General features: G+C 35.6%; 1 protein-coding gene across 3 annotated transcripts in view; it reads left to right on the top strand.

Annotated features, from left to right (window-relative positions):
- The window catches only part of LOC132204854 (nipped-B-like protein), a 31,022-nt gene extending 19,495 nt beyond the window's left edge, over positions 1–11,527 (top strand). For all 3 annotated transcript variants that reach the window (XM_059633690.1, XM_059633688.1, XM_059633687.1), the window contains exons 25-29: positions 5,315–5,461; positions 5,514–5,722; positions 9,733–9,907; positions 9,964–10,110; positions 11,113–11,527. In XM_059633690.1, the coding sequence (XP_059489673.1) occupies positions 5,315–5,461; positions 5,514–5,722; positions 9,733–9,907; positions 9,964–10,110; positions 11,113–11,319 (885 nt within the window). In that variant the 3' untranslated portion in view covers positions 11,320–11,527. The remainder of the gene's footprint in view (positions 1–5,314; positions 5,462–5,513; positions 5,723–9,732; positions 9,908–9,963; positions 10,111–11,112) is intronic.
- The last annotated feature ends 3,074 nt before the right edge of the window (positions 11,528–14,601 follow it).

The following is a 14,601-nucleotide window of genomic DNA, read 5'->3' as shown; positions in this document are numbered from 1 at the left end:
TTTGAAAATTCTCAAAATTGCCTATTTAACAGGGGTTCAAAGTTGGGGATTTTGAGAAAGGTGTTTTCAAAAATCAGAAATATCTCAGCTCGTGTTGCAGATGGCTCATGTGTTTACATGAGCAAAGTTTCAAGAAAAAAATCTTGAATCTTGTAGGGAATTAGACGCCCTACAACTTTGCCGTAGTGACCAAGGTCATAGGTCAAAGTTCAGGGTCAACTTTTTAAGTTTTTGATGCGCTGCTTTTATTCCTAGTACATAAAAATTATTGATTCCATTATAGCCAAAAGCTGCTCTTCTTGATTATCAAAAAAATATTAAAAATTTGTGAAACTATGGTGGTTGTACCAGTGGTCGCACAGTTAAGGAATTTTCAAGATTTATATTAAGTTTATTGAATGATATATTCAATTTTTGATGTTTTTAGCTATTATAATGGTTAGAATACATCCTCAGGATACTATTAACAAGTTCAAATGATATGAAAATGCAACTAAGTGCTATTTATAGGCGGTTAAACACAAAAGTAGCTGTTGTAGGTAATGTCGCACAATGGCACCGGCCCTCGCACACGTACGAGCCATTGGTCGCACACTGCTCGCCGAACGCTGCTTTTAGGCGTTTTAACGCAAATTGAGCCTTCTGCTTTGAATTTTGACTTGATTTTTTATAAAATAAAATGTTAGAAAGACTTAAAAGAGAGATTTATAACCATCTTGATGCAATATATTCGCGTTTTAAGCGAATTTAATTAACATGATCGTATTAAAATTAAAAAAAAAAATAGTTTGAAATTGAATCCAACATAATAAAGTAAAACAAATATCTGCTGGAAATTTTTTCAAAATTATATCATAATTTGGCAGGTAACTTAATATTTTAATAGGCTACCCCTGGATAGTATGCAATCCAAAAAATATCAGAAAATTTCTTACAAAAGTTATGCATATTACAAACATCCTCTGATTTTAATTTTTTTTTATCTGCTGCCGTTCCAAATTAAAAAAAATCTACAAAAATAGTTCCTTTTTAAACTCTGCTCAATTTCTTGGGACAGTTGGGAGTGAGTTTGAGTTGTTTTTGAAAATATATCAATGTACGAATACGAATGGCAGCTAGGAATACTGTTCAATTTTCAGACATTGATTCTATTATGTTCTATTATCATTGGAATTTTTTATCATAATTTTTGGATTGTATACCCTAGTCCAGGGACAGCTGAATTAAAATTTAAATTATAATAGCTGCCCAATTGGGAAATTATTTTTCAATTAAAAAAACAATTTTCAAATTTGTTGGCAGAAGTTGACAATCGAGGAGATGATCATGGACATGAATGAATCGGGCATCGGGCTTTTTTCCTCATTGCAGATTTTTTTTCAAAAACAAATGGCTCTACCAGTTTTGGTCACGGTGTGAAACCCTATTTTATGAGCAAACGCACTGCTCGCTGACTTATACAAGAATGAGCTAGCTATGAATAAAAAACAATTTCTGCAACGAGGAAAAAGCCCGATTCATTCATTTCCACAATTTTAAATGTGGGTGTAAATCATTTTTTGACTATCTTTAAATTTTTAATTTATTAGGATCAATAATTAAATTACCTGAAAAGCATTTTTTTTTTTTAATTTAGAAGGTTTTCATTAAAATTTATTCTACTCAAGTCATACAAAAAGAAATTGAAATTGGAGAATTGAGCAGAAAGGGTATCACAGCTAGCAGAGGTCTGCTAAAATGCCCGACAATCAAAAGAGATGCGTTTGCTGAACCCACACAATTATTCTTTTATATTAAAAGCAAAATTTTTTTAATTATTAAATTTGAAATTTAAATTTAGTAAATATAAATATAAAAATATTAAACTACTATATAAATTTTATTTTTATTATATACTAAAAATATAAAATTATATTACAAATTGTTTTAAAAATAAAATAGGTATTCTGGTATAAATGTTAACATGATTGTGAATTTCACCAAAGTCATTCTGAATAAAAGATCTTTAAATTTTGAAAAAAAAAGTTAATTAATGGTGAGAACAATTTAAATTTCGTAAACTGTTAACAAGTAAACATAATTATGATATGCAGTTTTCTCGGAAACTCTGAAGTGAACACTTTCTCGAATGCAGAAAACTGTAATAAGGTCATCAAAATGTTATTTAATTTGTCATGCCTGCAAAAGTAAAGGACTCATCGGTCCATTCAGAGCATAAATTTTAAATTTCACTAATATTATTTCATACATATTGATTATTGATTGAGTACAGAAGAGTTTAAATGCGCTGTGCGACTTATGGGACAACAGGAGTAAACGAGTGCACCCATCGTCGCACAGCAGATAATATCAATTATTGTGGGTTTGAAAGGGCTTTCGTAAAGTTTTTATGCATATTCTTTATCCTAATACAATACACATACTAGCCATGGTTGAAATTTTTCACGTCAGCCTTCCTAAACTTATCAAAAACGCTATTTACCCACACGTCCTGAAGTTCGAGAGTAAGCAAGAGTCAGCAGATGACCGGTTCAAACATGTTTTTTCACGATTGCGCATTCTTTACGCAAATGCAACATATTTTCTACGAGTTGAATCTATGGCCGATAGATGTCAGAAACTTATAATACCAATATTGCGGCATAAAACAATGAAAAACATGCTTTATTTGCCAAAATGTGCGACCTCTGGCTCTGTGCGACCACTAGTGCAACCACCATACTTTTTTTTGCAATAAACTGGGTTTTCCGAATATTTTTCTATACACACCAACAGATTCAGATTCAGAACCGTCCGTAACTTTGTTCCTGCTACAATTACGCAAATATTGATAATGACAAATCATGATTGCCTTGACCTGTTCTTTCAAACCATGTATCCTACATGGTGACCAGGCCACAAAAGGTCATTGACCTTGGTGACCATTCCAAAATGTTTTTGGGAAATGTTACATCTATAAACAGAAAGCAACATTTTAATTTAATGAAATTGTGTTTTGCATTTGAAAAGGTCACAGGTCCTTTTGTGACCTGGTCACAATGTGTGATACATGGTTTGAAAGAACAGGTCCAAGCAATCGTTATTTGTCATCACCAATTTTTGCGTAACTGTATCAGGAATCAGGAACAATATTACAAGTTAAAAGTTATTTTCCATTAAAATTGCTCGAAAAATCACGTTTTTTACCCTTAGACTTTGAATTTCTCAAAAACGAATAAATAAATAAACCCATCACAAATTTTTAATACGGTTTTCTCCATTAAATTTGGCGCATTTCGGCTATTTTCAATTTCAAAAATTTCATGTACTTGGTATTTCAGCGGCAAATTTAAGATTTCAGGTCCAGTCCGATGACCTTGAACATTGACCTACGACCTTGCACTTCAAACCAAATTTGTAGTCTGTCTAATGCCCTACAAGACTGTTATTAAGATTTTTGCTCTTTCTCTGGCGGATCCTGAGAAAATTTCGATTTTCGAAAACACCTTTTAAGAAAAATTCAAACTTTGAGCCCCTGTAAAATAGGCAATTTTGAAATTTTTTCAAAATCCCGTGGTACTATTTCATCTTACACTTGGAGGAACCACTATACCAAATTTCATCAAAATCGGAGGACCCATGCCAAGTGTGTTTATTTAAAAAAAAATAGTGCTAATTATTAATTATTATTGTTTATTTTACTAAAATCATAAAAAATTAAATTTTAATGGTAAAAATTTATCTCGCCTGAGCGGCGAGACTGATTTTGACGCGCGCGCCCAAATCATTGAGGGCCGAATGCTGCGAGGCGACAATAGCCGGCATCCCCACCTCCAGTCACCCACGTGTGCTCGGCCAGCGCGCTTTTTCCTTCAGGGTCGTCAAGCCCTGACCTGCCACCGACCCTCAAGGACTGCCCAACCAGCAATTTACCCTCCCTTTGCAAGCAGCATTTGTGGCAACAATTTAAAAGTGCCGTGATTGTCGTTTTTTCGATAGTGTGGGTTCACGCGGTGGCCCATCTCTTTTTGGGGTCGTCGGACTTGGTTCGAAAGGAAATGGAACGAAAGTGCCTTTTTGCACTTTATCCGAAAATTTGGAAATAGTCTGAAATAAATCGGAATTCATCCGAAAGGAAATAGGCCGATAAAATTGGTACTAATCCGAAAACCGGCTATGAAAATAATACCAGTGTTTTGTTTATCAATCAGCTGTATTAGGAGTTGGAACATAAACAAGTGCTGAGACAAACGAAAATGTCACTTCTTATGCCTGGCAATAAGTTTGGAAAAACTTTGTGGTTTTGTAATGGGTATTCCTACCATTTTACCAAAACAACGCGGGCAAGAGACGGTACACAAACAATGTGTGCTAATAAAAGGAAACTCAGAGTGTCCGGCGAAGGCAGTAATCAGGGGCCAAGGAGACCTGAATTTGACTACAGCACACCGGTGCAAAGAAAGAGACAAACTCCTGTAGCTCCTAAAGACTTGAATTCACCTTAATTATTTGTGTAGTAACCTAATGACGCAGGCTTTTGCTCCAGATTAAACTGAAAATAATAATTATTTGTTATCACATTAATAAAAGAACATATCTTATGATCATATCTAATATTTATTCAATTCCCCAGTGACGGATATCTCGGATGAAGTCCAAAAAGGCATTCTCGGCCTCTCTCCTTTCGGATAAATTCCGATTTTTTTTCGGACTATTTCCAAATTTTCGGATGAAAGGCGGTCCACATCTTTTTGATGTCAGGCGTTTAAGCAGACCTCTGCTAGTTGTGATACCTTTTCTGCTCATTTTTTCAAATTCAATTTTTTTCATGTATGACGAGTAGAATTGAGTAGAATAAACAACAATAAAAAATCAAAAAATGAGCAGAAAGGGTATCTCAAATCTCAAATAGCAGAGGTCTGCTGAATCGCCAGACATCAAAAGAGACGCAGCCGCTGCGGTGAACCCACACTATCAAAAAAAAAAAGAAGAATCACAATCACTTTAAAATTTCTGTCACAAATAATGCTTGCAGAGGGAGGGAAATTGCTTCTGGGACAGGCGGCAGGTCGTTCCAGGGTTTCAATGAGAAGAACAAAAAATATTTTAATATAAAAAATAGGTAATCAAAAATCTACTATATGTAAATTTTTGATTACCTATTTTTTTTATCACTGTTATTAATGAATTTTTGCAAAGTCAAATTGGAAATGTCTGATATATATGCCTACAAAATAAATTTTGATCTAACCTAATGGATAAATCCTGATTGACTTTGTGGCACAGTGTTTAGTGCGCTTGTATTTGATGTATTTGTTAATTTCTTTTTTGACAGAAAACTAGTCTCTCTCAAATGCTCTACTTGGCCGACAACCTGGCTTACTGCCCCTACCAAGTCATTGATGAGCCACTTTTTATCATTCACCACATTGATATAGTACTCTCACTTGTTGGCACCAACCTATTGCAGTCATTTCGAGAGGTATGGCACATAAAAATTGAATTTTAGTGGAAAATTAATACAGAGTTTACAGTCTCTGAACTTGTCAAAACCGGCGGGTGAATTGGGTCCAGATGAAGAGCATGTTATCGACGAAGACGATGAGGATGATGTTGAAGAGTTGATTAAGCGAATCTCAGAGGACACTAAACCACTTCTAGACTGTATAACAGCCTCGCAAGGCTGCATGTTGCTGCTAGTCCTGAAGCAACACCTGAAAGACCTATATGGCATAAGCGATTCGTAAGTTTTTCTTGCAATACAAGTATTTATCAAGTTAAATTTTATTTAGAGGTAGACATGCGTAACTTAAACAAGAACAGGATTATTCTTATTGTAGAGAACAAATATTTATTGTTATAATCATTATTATTAAGTCTTATCAGAAAAAAAATGGAAAAGAACATGAAAATGAAGAAATCGGGCTTTCCCTCAAGGAAAAGCACCCTGTAGCTTAGCTTTTCTTATGCCAATGAGTGGAGCTTTTTAGCTGGGGCCGTTCACGAATGATTTAAGATAAATTGGACAGATTTTTTTTGTTACGAGCACCACTCTGATTTTTAGATATGTTGTTAGGGTTGATGAGAAACTACTTTGACCAAATTTTTAGACCAAAATATTTATTACTTTTTGAAATATTCGGGTTTTTTGAAAAACTCAAAAATGCTTATATCTTTGCTCCTCTTAGTTTTAGAGCAATTTGGTTTTCACTATAGTAGGTAACTTTTTATTCTGAACAATTTTGCTGTTGACCAAATTGCCCTAGGTCAAAGGTCAAGGTCATTAAAATGCATTTTTAGTTTTTGAGGTCATTTTTCTCAAAGAAGCGTATTTTTGATATTTTTTTAGCAAATGCAAAAAATGTAGCCCGCGAAATTCTACATCTGGTCCGAAATATTTGCGATGGCGTATGTCTTAGTTTTTTAGTTATTTTAATTTAAAATTAAAAAGATGCGTTTTTCCGATATGCGGTATTTTGACATTTTTCTGTTATATTATTTCTAAGCAGCCTAGAGCAATGCGGTTTTCACTACTAGACCTATTTTTTAATTTTGAACAACTTTTCCGTTGACAAAAAATACCTAGGTCAAAGGTCAAGGTCAGTAAAATGCATTTTTAATTTTCTAGGTCAATTTTCTCAAAGAAGCGTATCTCAGATTTTTTCCGCAATATAGAAAAAAATGTTGCCCATGAAATTCTACATCTGGTTGGAAAAATTCAGAATGGCGTTATTTTTAGTTTTAAAGATATTTTAATAAATATTTAAAAAGTTCGTTTCCGTATATAATATTCTGACCCTTTTTGCCTTTTTTTTTTATTCTTATTGAAATATCTTTTAATCTAAAAATAATGCCATTCTGAATTTTTCCTACCAGATGTAGAATTTCATGGGCAACATTTTTTTCTTTATTGCGGAAAAAATCTGAGATACGCTTCTTTGAGAAAATTGACCTAGAAAATTAAAAATGCATTTTACTGACCTTGACCTTTGACCTAGGTATTTTTTGTCAACGGAAAAGTTGTTCAAAATTAAAAAATAGGTCTAGTAGTGAAAACCGCATTGCTCTAGGCTGCTTAGAAATAATATAACAGAAAAATGTCAAAATACCGCATATCGGAAAAACGCATCTTTTTAATTTTAAATTAAAATAACTAAAAAACTAAGACATACGCCATCGCAAATATTTCGGACCAGATGTAGAATTTTGCGGGCTACATTTTTTGCATTTGCTAAAAAAATATCAAAAATACGCTTCTTTGAGAAAAATGACCTCAAAAACTAAAAATGCATTTTAATGACCTTGACCTTTGACCTAGGGCAATTTGGTCAACAGCAAAATTGTTCAGAATAAAAAGTTACCTACTATAGTGAAAACCAAATTGCTCTAAAACTAAGAGGAGCAAAGATATAAGCATTTTTGAGTTTTTCAAAAAACCCGAATATTTCAAAAAGTAATAAATATTTTGGTCTAAAAATTTGGTCAAAGTAGTTTCTCATCAACCCTAACAACATATCTAAAAATCAGAGTGGTGCTCGTAACAAAAAAAATCTGTCCAATTTATCTTAAATCATTCGTGAACGGTCCCAGCTATTCATTTTTCGAGAAATCCAATAAAGTTGGAATTCAATTTCTGTCCTGCTCGGGTTTTGCAGGGGGTCAATTTGGTTTACAACGATTTTTTTTTATTATTATTATAGATTATTATTCTTCTCGGTCACTACAAAAATTATAAATTGGAAAAAAGAGAAGAAAGGGTTTACAACTATCAGATGTCTGCTAAAACTCCCGACATCAAAAGAGACACGGCCGCCGCGGTAAACCCACACTATCGAAAATAAGAACAATATCACAAACACTTTAAAATCTTCAATCTTGAATTACTGCCGCAAATGCTCCTTACAGAGAGAGGGGAAATTGTTTGAGGGACAGTTTTTAAGGGCAGGTGGCAAGTGGTTCCAAGGCTTGACTATCCTGAAGGAGAAAGCGCCGCGACCGAACTTGTTGTTGGCCGAGGGTGGCTGGAGGCGGGGGTCCTGTATATCGTCACCTCTCAGCTTACGACTCATTACGATTCGGGCGCGCGCATCAAAATCTATCTCGCCGCTCAGGCACTTTTTGAAGAAGTAGAGGTCGGTGTACCTGAGGTGCATGTCAATGGGCATAATTCTCTGCTCGATTGGCGGCGGAAGGTTTCGGCCGTAAATGAAGTGCAGTGCCCGATTCTGCACTCGATTGAGTTTGTTGACGTTCTCCTGCAACGTGGGGTGCCACACAGGGAGACCGTAAGTCATGGTTGGCTTGACGAGCGAGAGATACGCAATTCTTTTGACGCGGGGGGTGCAGCCGCGCAAGTTTCGGGCCGCAAAACCGAGAGATTGGGCCGCCTTGCTGCACACAATGTCCGTGTGGACCTGCCACCGGAGATCCCTCGAGATGTGGACGCCGAGCATTCGCTCCTTGTCCACGAACTCGAGCACCGATTCACTGAGGTTGTAGACGAGGTAATGCTATAGTACGCGCGACGTGTTTTTTCAGAGGTTGGCAGCATTAATGCTCACATGTAAAAGTATCACGTCGCCCGTTCAGTAGTGGTTTTACGTCGCGCATACAATACTGGTTTTACGGCATAATTTTAAAGAAACCCGATTATTCCATCGATACCCCGGCAACATGTATAGCACGCGCGACGCAATTCTTTTCCTACAATCTTAATTAAGGGGACTGCTAGGAAGAATAGGGGCCCTTGGGATGGGTTCAGAATGGGGCAAGACGACCTCCGGAGGGCCGTGCGCACCCTTATAGCAGGCGCGACGTATGTTTATAGGACGCGCGACGGGCCATAAATCCAGTGAGGGGCAAAGCAAACACCGGAGGGCGCTTTTCACCATCGTAAGAGGCGCGACGCATGGTTATAGGACGCGCGACACATGCTTATAATACGCGCGACGCATGCTTATAGTACGCGCGACGCATGCTTATAGGACGCGCGACGCACGCTTATAGGAGGCGCGACGCACGATTATAGGAGGGTATCACAACTAGCAGAGGTCTGCTAAAACGCCTGAAATCAAAATGAGATCGGCCACCGCGTTTTATTACATTTAATTTTCTGCCAAAACATTTCCTGACATTTTAGTTTCCCATTTTTCTGACATTGCATTTTCTGACAAAACGTGGCGACCCCACTACTGTGTGCACTGGTTGGTTGTTACCGGTTTTTGCCAGTTTATTAAGGCGAGAGACTACTGTGCCTTCTTGTCCAAATAAACTCTTGGACAGAATGCATCTATTTGAGCTAAGCTACAGGGTTTTTGGGGGGTGGTTTTCCCCCTGTAGTAAGCTAGATAGGAGGGTTAGTAAAAAAAAATGTTTGCCCACCCCCGCCAAATTATCAATGGTGTGCAAGTTCCCTCAATCACTGAAATTTGAAATATGAAGAAGTTGCTATTTTATTGACTTGTTGTGAAGACAAATTGGAGAAGTACGATATATATGTCTAATGCAATAAATATTGATCTAATCTTATCCAATCTATTATGACGTCTACAAAATCGACAAGTATCTATATAGTTCCTAAATGAAGTCCTATATGATAAAAAAAAAAAAAAATGCGAGCTAGCAACCTCAATCAATTGATGTATAATGAGATATATTTTGTACTAAATTTGTTTGTTTTGTTGTAAAGGCAAATTGGAGATGTATTACATAATGTCTAATGCAATCTAATCTAATATCTGTTGTGATTTGTAGGAAATTGACGCAGTATGCACCAACAGAATCAGGAAAAATATATGAAAAGTCTTTGACAAGGAAAACAAACTCAATTTTCGATCCAAAGGCAACCCTCCAAAAGTTAAAAGAAGGTACCCTTCCTGGTTTGTTGACCAACGAGGACAAGAGAGAAGTAATCAACCAATACTTAAGTGTACATTATTTAGTTAGATCATTATAACATTTAACTTAATTCATATTTCTCTATAGTTTAAACAACTTATGCTCAGTTTTGATGGCAAGGACGGTGAAGAAGAAGATGAAGATGAAGGTTCAAAAGTTACCAAAGTATATGCAATCTCTAAAGCTGCTCCTGATGAGTCTGCCTGCGCCTCAGCACAAGGCCCTGATGGACAGGTAATTAATGAAAATTTAATTTGACCAACCTCAGGCAAGGGTCAATAGATTTGAATTTGTTTATGCCAGAAATTATTGATTTTTGCTGATGTAGTAATCATAGAGATGGAATTATATTTCTGTCCTGCTCAAATTTTGCGGAGGGTCAATTCAAATTCAATCTTTATTGCTTCTACAACGTGGTATTACATTATTGTACCATTCAGCGTAACCCACTTGTTTGCAATGGAGTTAAAAAAAAAATAGAACAAAATGTATCTTCAAATTACAAAGCGCACATAAAATCAATTGAATTTCTTAGCATACAAGAAGTTCTTCAACTTTCAAACAAAAGTAGCATATCGCGACCCCACTCAGCACATTATTAAATAAGTTTTCTGTACTCACAAGCCAAAGTGGCTAAGTGGAGTATGCGCTTGCCCCCCATCCCGGAGATTGTGGGTTTGATTTTCACCCCCAGGCGGATTTTTCTCGGGGGAACCCGAGTGATTTCTCATGCTGGGACTGCGAGTGAAGGGTTGATCTTTGCTGAAGTCGGCCGGGGGTCGTAGGATTTCTTGTTGAGAAGGCGTCTTGGGGCGCAAAAAAAAGTATATATTTTTATTTAATTTTGAATTGAACTAACAAGAGTAACGGCGCAATTTTTATATAATACATAAATTTTAACGATAAATTGAATGGCCACCTTGAAATTTTACTTTGGCGCCCGGCTTAGCATTTGTTTATGTATTCTCCATTTTGAATTTGAAATTTTAATTTCAAAATTAGTGACCTTTTTTTGGATTTTTCAAAATGCCCCTTAAAACTCTCAGGATCTCAAGTTTTTAATCTTTTAAAAATAGCGCTTCACTACCCTAAGCAAAAACTATTTCTTAATGCATACATCCAAAATTTGTTTTAAATACTTCAGTAATTTATCATAATATGTTGACCTTTGTCAATGGTTGCATGGTTGAAATGAAATAAAAATGAACATCTATTAAATAAATTTTAAATTTGCAGCAAGCCCAGTTCCCGAAAATTCCCAAACTCACAATCGTTCCAGTGAAGATGCCAAATGAGGGCACTGGCAAGTCATACAAATCTCATCACAAAGTCCACAAGGTGGAGAAGCATCGAAAGCATAAGCACAAAAAGAAGAAGCGTGTAGTTAGCAATGAGGACGAGGACGACGAAGACGAATATAGTGATCCTGATTTTCTAGGTTAATAAATTAATATGTACCCATCCTCTGCAGTAAAACAGAAGATGGGGTGTTCCTGTGGACTTATTTAAAGGTTTAAATTCATTCTGTTCTCCTGCGTGAAAAGTATCAATTGTTTTGATATATAAAAGATAATTGTGTAAAAAAAATTAAAGCATATATATATATATATTTATTAAAGAAGGTGTAGGATTAACTGCACAACAAAACTGATTTTCTTTCCCTCATTAAATCTATTAAATCACCTTTTTGTTTAAGTAACAGTGTATTGAAATCATTAGACTAGAAATTTGTGCGCCATAAGTTTTTTTTTTAGTTACGCATTATATACCACATTTTATTTTCTTATGTGTACAATTCAAATGATGTAATTGTGGATATATAGTGATGAAGATATATTACATTAGTTGCAAATTCTGTAGGCTCAAGATTCAAAACTTCTATATTTTGTAGAGCTTTTTCATAATATGAGTTAGTTGCTTTTTCATTTATTTATTTAAAATAATTCAGAATACATATCATTATCAAATGATAAAATTTTTCCAAGTCGTAGAATGATATCGATCAACATTTCACATCATTTTCTGTGTCGTTTTTGAGGTATTGTCTTGGATCTGGTGGACCCTAACTGGTGCTTATTGTTAACTTATTGGGTGTAATGTAAATAGTAAATCAGGAGCAAAGGGATAAGTTATACCAGTTGTATTTATTACATGGAGTTAGTTATCCGATACATAATTATGCATACCTAATAAGCCGGTGACGTCTGAGATCATCAACCAGTGGGTGGTGAGTGGCCCCGAGACCACTCTCACCATGCTAAGGTGCTCTTAATTAATTGCGCACCAATTGTCATGTGCGTGAATGTAGCTATTAATATAGGTGCGCGAACCGTGACATCTCCCGCTCTCAAACATAAAAAATGAACAAAAATAAATTGAGAATTTGAAACCCTGAAATTACTTAATACCTATTGAAATAAAATCCGGCTTCCTCGGTGGAGTTGAGCAACTTTATTGTTTCTGCATGGTACATTGATTTTCTGTACCATGCAGAAACAATAAAGTTGCTCATCTCCACCGAGGAAGCCGGATTTGATTTCAACAAATATGACCACCTCGAGTGCCAAAAGGTTCCACAACAACGTCTCGTTTATTCAATTCAATTCAATAGATTTTATTCCATTTTAGATCAAATATTTACAACGATCTTTATTTATTTATTTTATTTATTTATTCTCCATTCATAGCACATACAACGCAAAAAAAGTACACTGTACAAAAAAAAGCAGAATCATGCATCGACATAAAAAAGTACAAGCATACAAAAAAATGCCGAAAATCAGGAGTCGGAAATTTATAAGAATAGGTCTAATTATAATTAATTCAACATTCCACATTCATTCAAGTTTACACAGCAGATACTCATGGATATCATAAAATAATTTGTCGTAGAACAATTTCTTCACTTCACTAATAAAAATATTAGTATCGTTAATTCGCTTCAATCTCTCCGGAAGCTTGTTAAAGATTTTTGAAATCATGATTTCTGGGCTCTGTGTTGTTAAATTCAGCCGTACAGGTTTTATAAATAGAGGCCGAATTGCTGCGCTCAATTAATTTGGCCTCCGAGCGGCAGCACAATTTTGACGCGATGTTTCTCATGGGGGACTTCAACGTGGACGTCGCCTGGCGCGCCAATCCACCAGTCAGCGGCGCCGCGCCTGCTCCCGATTTTCTGGAAAATTTCGCGGAATTGGGCTTGTCTCAGATAATAAAAGACCCAACAAGAACAGCATGGCTTCAGGAAAAAGCGGTCTAGCTTTATGATATGGTGATAAATGTGTACGACTCATTAGACAAAAGAGAAAAGATTAATGTTATTTTGTATGATTTTACAAACGCGTTACGATCGTTAGTACCTGATAGATTGTTGAAGAAACTAAAATGGTTGGTGGGTGCGTCCAGGAAAAATTTGAGGGTAAATGTTAAATATTTTTCTTGAAAACATGCCATTCAAATTTTCAAGTATGTTGTTGGGGTGGTCAAGAGGCCTCGCTCACCAAATTTTCAAGTCAAAATATGGGGTGCTTTTCCGGGAAATCAGATTTTTCCAAAAAAAAACAAAAAAATATGGAATATCTTTGCTCCTATTGAGAAATTATTGATGATCTTTTCACTTTCATACGTAACTTTTTACGCCCGACAACTTTTCTCTTGACAACTTTTGCGTAGGTCACTAAATTGCAAATTTCACTTTCTGACGCAATTTTCGCAAAGATGCACTCCTCAGAAATTTTTCGCAGTATAGGAAAAAATGTAGCCCCAAGTGTGTAGAACAACATCCTTGATTTCCAGAATGGCATTATTTTTAGTTTTTTAATTAATTTTAAAATGAATATTAAAAAACGGTGAAAAATCGCTTTTCCGCTAGAAAGTAATTTTCAAACAGCGATAACTCAGTTTCTGTTAGAGATACGCAAAAATGTTATAGAACAAAAAGGATTTTTTTTAGACTTTTTGCATCTATGTATTGTTCATACAGGTCAGGTCACTTGGGGTCATTGACCTCGGTGACCTGTGACCTCAAAACATAATTTGTGGGAAATGAGCTTATTAAAACCATTTCATAAAATATTTCTTCCTAACTATGTGCCAAATATTCAGTAAACTGCTCTTAAAGGTCACCGGTCACTGAGGTCAATGACCCCAAGTGACCTGACCTGTATGAACAATACATGGCTAGATGCAAAAAGTCAAAACAAATCCTTTTTGTTCTATAACATTTTTGCGTATTTCTAACAGAAACTGAGTTATCGCTGTTTGAAAATTACTTTCTATTGCGGAAAAGCGATTTTTCACCGTTTTTTAATATTCATTTAAAATTAATTAAAAAACTAAAAATAATGCCATTCTGGAAATCAAGGATGTTGTTCTACACACTTGGGGCTACATTTTTTCCTATACTGCGAAAAATTTCTGAGGAGTGCATCTTTGCGAAAATTGCGTCAGAAAGTGAAATTTGCAATTTAGTGACCTTGTGACGACCATATTATTACTGTAAATAAAGAATAATATTATTTTGTATTCATGTAATATATGTTATCCCACTCCTCCTGTATTTCCCCTCAAATCAGAGCAGGCGACACCTCGGTGCCGCACAATAAAAATAATAGTGTTTGCTTGGCTCGCAGAGCATAAAGTCTGGTTTTTATTTGTTAATTCCTAGAATAGAAATATAGTGATTTTAAAGAAGTCTTTGGGAACCACAACACTCTCGGCGGGCTG

The sequence above is a fragment of the Neocloeon triangulifer genome, unplaced genomic scaffold (assembly GCF_031216515.1).
Source record: "Neocloeon triangulifer isolate White Clay Creek 2 clone unplaced genomic scaffold, ASM3121651v1 ptg000022l, whole genome shotgun sequence".
In the NCBI taxonomy this organism is placed as follows: Eukaryota; Metazoa; Arthropoda; class Insecta; order Ephemeroptera; family Baetidae; genus Neocloeon; species Neocloeon triangulifer.
This window is presented reverse-complemented; position numbering and strand designations above follow the sequence as displayed.